General features: G+C 39.0%; 1 protein-coding gene across 1 annotated transcript in view; it reads right to left on the bottom strand.

Moving 5' to 3' along the window:
- Nucleotides 1–424: 424 nt before the first annotated feature.
- LOC129147488 (protein FAM170A-like) overlaps nucleotides 425–6,000 on the bottom strand; it is a 31,887-nt gene continuing 26,311 nt past the window's right edge. The window contains exons 6-7 of the mRNA XM_054709872.1: nucleotides 4,772–4,873; nucleotides 425–1,044 (exon numbers count right to left, since the gene is read on the bottom strand). Coding sequence (XP_054565847.1) covers nucleotides 425–1,044; nucleotides 4,772–4,873 — 722 coding nt within the window. The remainder of the gene's footprint in view (nucleotides 1,045–4,771; nucleotides 4,874–6,000) is intronic.

Below are 6,000 nucleotides of genomic sequence, written 5' to 3'. Positions count from 1 at the left end.
TCTTCATTTAAATAAATGGATTTAGAAAAATATGTAAAATTGTTTAAAAAGACCAATTTCATTGAAATGTGGGAGTCAGTGCAGGGGAGCGGTATTAGGATCTGTACTATTAAAACCTGTAGTGTCTACACTCTTTTGCATCAAGCATGCATTTATGGATGCTATATGTGTGGGTATAATCAATAAAGTAGGAGAGAGGGTAAGGCAGTATCTGGGATGGTGTGGTCTGCCTTCTGGTCCCTCGTTCTTAGTATTAAAAGGGGCTGTCTGCTCAGATTGGTGGTGTGGTCCTAGAGATGGTGGTGCTAGAAATGGAAAAAAGGTTGGATACTTTGTCTGCTGAGGGGAATGAAGCCTCCTCAGTGGAGTCTAACCTGCTTCACTTCCTCTCCTTTAGGGGCTGAAAAACATTCTCTTTAGTTGTTCAAATTTGTCTTCGTGTCAAATGTTTTTCCTCCTGGCAACTTAATGATGCCTTCATCAATTTCTTCTTCTTTCTCTTAAGCTTTTTGTACTTCAGACGAGCCATGGCTCGATGAAACACACGGCAGCTGAAGCCCTCCTGGACCCCATGCTCCACATGCCCCTGAAGGGCCTCCAGGCTAGCAAAGACGCGGCAGCAGGCCAGGCACCTGAACCCGCTCTCCAGGGCCCTCCACAATGGGATCCTGCGACATGCCACCAGATTTGGAGGTTCTGCGCTACAGCCAGCCTTCTCCCTTTTCTCTTGGGCTGGACTGTCTACGCTGGGCTCAGGGTCATTTAGGAGATTCTCCCCAGACATGTGAGAGAGGGGGACATTTTTATGCACCTCTGTAGTATAGGTCATTTCTTCCATTTTGATCTTTTTTGAGGGAGGCTCCCATCCTTCCCCTGTATGGCACAAGACAGCCACACCCCTTTTCAATTGTACACGCATATAGTAAATTTTCATGAGGCCGGGCTCCTTATTACTAGATGAATGTGAGGAATTGGAGCTATATGAATAGTCAGAGGAAGACTCTGTTTGCACCAAGTTCTTGGGTACACGTCTCTCCTTGATTCCTAGGAAAGAAAATGTCAAACATTAAAAAAATATTAGAACGGGTGTGGGATGGCTGTAGGTGTTATAATGGCTATGATCTACATGAACAGGTGAAATAAAGTACATCTGTATGTGATATTTCAGAATTCTGGGTGTAGTGTGCTTTATCTTAGATATTTAGATGGTTTAACTACGTGGGAATGAGGATGTAGGATTATATGTATATACTTTTGGAGTTGTATGTATATTCTGGGACATATCTGGGAAGTGTTTTTTGATGTTGCTAAAAGGCGATGGCTAATGTGTGTGTGCATGTTTGTTATATGTTATGATAGAACATGTGAGCAGTGCAAGAGTGGTACCGGGTATTACTATGAGATTGTGAGACTGAGAATGTTAGAGGAGGTGTGTATGAGCTCTCAGAATGTTCAGCTCATGAAGCTCTCAAGTGCTGGCAGCTGATGTGCTATATGGTTAGAGACAAAGCAGAAGAAAATTAATTTCCTTCAGGACATGAACATTTTTTCAAGTTTGACCTAAACAGGTTATCTATGTGATGGGGATGTGAACTATTTATGGAATTAGTGGGTAAATGGGTGAGTATGAAAATGCTTGTGTGAAGGAATGAAGGTAAGGGTGTATCTAGTAATGCTATTAGAGATAGGGAATAAAGGCCTGTGCATTTGAGAGAATAAGTGAAAAGAAGGAGAAATGGGGCAATAGCTTATATGAAGGAGTACAGATGTATGAGTGTGTGAAGATCCGAGTTTGTGCTCATTGGGGAGAAGGTTCTGAGTGAACTCCCATACACATGTCAGCCCTGCCCAGTACCCCAACCACAGCTGTCCCTCTGCTGCTATATTGAAAATTGGTGCTGAGGGACCTTGCCCTGTCCTGGAAGGCACACTCCCTACTGGTCCCGCTTCAGAAGCCTTAGTACTAGTCATCTGCCCTGAAGCCCTCTCCTGGTTTTGAGGGGAAAGTGAACTAAGTAGAGTAGGCTGAGTAGCTGAGCTGCATCTCTTGACCAAATCCAACTCCCACCTTTGTTTATTCCTTACCATCCTTATTATAACAGAAAAGCTAGGATGGTGAGGAAACACAAGTGAAATATTCAGAGGATGATGTATTTTCTCCTGCTAGCTGACTACAGCCTGGGGCCTCCACACGAGACACAGGCCAAGGAGTAACCTGTTGAATGTTGGAGGGTCCTGGGCAATGGAATAAAAAAGAACATTGAGATGAGGCATTTTAGGGGTCTGTGTCAATTCAAAAACTACATGTTGGGTGGACATTATATGTCAGGCATTATCACTTCACATGACATTGCTTTCACAGAAATTAAGTATAGTTTCCATTTAAAATTCCATTATTCCAAACCATAAATAAGCACATTAAATGGTGAGTTTGGTGGATGTCATTGGGAGTGAGTGTCTCGTATGTGATTTTTTTAGTGATCTATATGGATAATCAAAAACTTAGAAATACACTTGAAGGACAGAATGCAGGAATTACAACATGGATATCAACTCTATTTTCTAATAAAAAAATTTACCACTAGGGGATATATGGTACAAGTTTAAGAAACATTCTGCATGCATATGTATCTATTTTTATTGATATCTATATTGAGTTATAAATAGAGATGTAAAAAGATAAATTTTTATTTTTAAGAAATTAACTGCTAATTATTAGGTCACCATTCATTTTTCATTGTTAACAAAACTCAATGCTCATTATTTAACTGTTTAAAATTATCATCATGTCTAATGAATGTGTATGGTAAATATATTATTTCCATTTTTAGTAGTATGATATAGTGAGTGTAATGAGCTTGGTGTTTATGTTCATAATTTGTTGGTTAAAACTGGGTTAAGATTGAATAATGTGTGATTGATTTGTTCTTTGCAAATCTGAATATGAGATGAGTTTTGTGTGAATGAGGATAGTATGTGTACTTTGTGTCTCTGTGTTAGTTCAACACATGTTTATGTATGTAGATTGCTTTTCCTATTATTATGGGTTTTTCTGTGTGTTTAATATGTCATGTAGTTTAGGTATGGTATGTTATACTGAGAATATTCTCTGTGAGATTGGTGGAATGAGTGTATTTGCAAAATGAGAGGAAATGATTACAGAATGTGAGGATGTGAAAATCAAGAAGTATAAGAGAAAAAATACCTGGACTTTGAAAAAGATGGCAGAGAGTGAGGAGAAGTGTGTTTAAACAAGCTGTGCAGTAATATGAGATTGCATTAGAAAGTAAAGTGTGAAAAATTGAGTTATGAAGGGACTAAAAACTGAATATGGAAACTCAGGCCTAGCGGACTAACTTTTAAGCATTCAACAATCAGAAATGTGTACATGTTGAGAAAAAAAAGTAATAGAATATTCAGAATATCAGTTTCTTAAGTAATCCCAGACTCTTAGCAACCAAAATGCTCAGAAAAGTATAATCAATAATGAAATTATATTCATGCACTGGTATATAGAATGAGCAAACTAACATCACATGCAATGTGAATAAATCACACAAACATAATTATGAGAGAAAGTGATCAGACACAAAGTACATATTGTGCCCTTCTGTTTAAAGGAATTTAAAAACAAATGCTATCTAGTGTGTTAGGGGTCAGAGAAACTATAATTCCTTGTATGGTACAGACAATAAGAGATCATGGAGAATGTAGATGCACATGGAAGGCTATAAGGTAATGAAAGATGGGGAGAGTGAGTACAATGCAACTGATAAGGGATGACTGTGAATGTAAAACGTTGCCTATGAAAATATATGGGTGTGATGTGATCTTCAACTGGGTATCTCTGTACTCTATATCAATTTCAGTCTTGAGTATTTTAACACTTGTGTTGTTGTAAGTTATTGATGCTACACTGTAAAATAACATGCCCTTGTTTGACTCATAGGCACATACTATCCCATTTTTCTCTGATAAAACTCTCATCCCTTTAGGTCCTCTCCTAATATTTCCTCAAATAGAACACTGTTCTCCACAGATCTCCTTGCACATACTTAATGCTTTTCAGTGTTTTCCCTTGGAATACATTACTTCCTCTGCTGATCACATTGAAGATGATGAAGAAGAGTTTGAGTTTTTGCACTGAACAGCCGTGTGTTAATTAATGAGCAGAACCACTCAGCTCAACTCTGGGTTCTCTCTACATTCCCAGCAACTTTGTGTACTATTCATCCTTCCTTACCAGCACCAGATAGCCTGTCTTTAGAAGAGATAGAGGATACATTGTCTGAAGAAGAGGCCTTCCATGCTTTCAGGCCTTGAGTTAGGGCCACTGCCCTGTGTCTGTTCTGCAAAGTATCTTCTCTTAAATTCAACTTTGCTGAGCAAGTAAATAAAAATAATACAGATGTGGACCATGCTTGTGATCTGAGTATTTATCTGTCCATTAAACAAAAAAATAAGAGTCTGCTATGTGACATGTTCAGTGAACACACACAGTTTCTCTTCATGGAAAGTGTGAAAAGGTTCCCATGAAAATATAAAATGCACAGAAATATGCATTGTATCAATATATATCATGGGTGACTGGGTTTGCATAAAAAATATTATTTTTAAATGAAACAGAGACTGCTCTCACTTTTCTACCTGGACATACAAATATGTTGTAGTTATCAATTTCTCTTGAAGGTAGTTCTCACCATGATATAACATTCATAAAATGAAAAAAATGGAAATTACATGCACCACTAACAGGTATAAACACACAAACCTCCTATGTGCCCCTCCAAGATCTTCCATTTCCGTTCTGGCTGGTACACAGGCATATTAAGATTCCCAAGATAGGGAAAATTTTGTTGTAATTGATGGAATCCTAGGAAAGAAAGTTTCAAACATTAGAAAACTAGAATGTGTGTGCGAGGGCTGTGGGAGGTAAGATGGCCGTGCCTTATGGGAGCATGTAGAGTGAAAGTAGGTCTATGCATGATATTTCAGAATTCTGTGTGTGGTACGCCTCACTTAAGGTATTTACAAGGTATAACAATGCATGTGGTATGCTTTATTTGAGGAATTTACATGGTATAATTATGAGGATATAGCATTGTATGTATGTTTGTGTGTAGTTGTATGGATGTTCTGGGATATATCCCATGGGTATTTTTGATATTGATAAAAGGGAATGGCAAAAGACTTGGTGGCTGAAGTGGTTCATGGATTAGAAAGATAATAGGCCAAAGTACATATCCTTTAAGGCATATGAGTTTTCACATGTTTGGCGTAGAATTAAGATTGTAAAAGAGATTATCTGTCTGAGTGCATATAAGTTATTTATAGATTTAGTGTGTAATTGGGTGAGTGTGAAAGTATCAAGGTAAGAATGTACCTAGGTAATGGTACTAGAGAATGGGATGACAGGTGTGGAATGAAGGCCTGTGTATTTGAGAGAAAAACTTAAAAGGAGAAATGGGAAGATACCTGGTATGAAGGAGTACAGATGTGTGTGTGTGTGTGTGTGTGTGTGTGTGTGTGTGTGTGTGTGTGTGTGTGTAGAGTATATCAGTCTCTGCTCCCTGAGGAGCAGGTTCTGAGTAAATATGTAAACACGTATCAGCACTGTCCACTACCTCAGCCACAGCTGTCCCCATGCTTTTATGTTGGAAATGTGTGCTGAGCGATCTTGCTCTGTGTTGAAGGCACACTCCCTACTTGTCCCTCTGCAGAAGCCTTAGTACTGGTCTGTCTGCCCTCAATCCCTTTCCTGTTTTTGATGGGAAAGTGAAATCAGATGAGACTGGGCAGAGCAGCTGAGCAGCATCACTTCACCAAGCTCAGATCCTGCCTTTATATATTCCTTACCATCCTCATCATAATGGGGAAGCTTGGATGGTGAGGAGACACAAGAGAAATATTCAGAGGAGAATGCATTTTCTCCTGCTGCCTGACTACGGCCTGGGGCCTCCATAAGTGACTGAGGCTGAGGCACATCCTGTTGAATGTTAC

This window comes from Eptesicus fuscus, chromosome 3 (genome assembly GCF_027574615.1).
Source record: "Eptesicus fuscus isolate TK198812 chromosome 3, DD_ASM_mEF_20220401, whole genome shotgun sequence".
In the NCBI taxonomy this organism is placed as follows: Eukaryota; Metazoa; Chordata; class Mammalia; order Chiroptera; family Vespertilionidae; genus Eptesicus; species Eptesicus fuscus.
The sequence above is the reverse complement of the archived record's forward strand: the minus strand, read 5'-3'. Positions and strand labels throughout refer to the sequence as shown.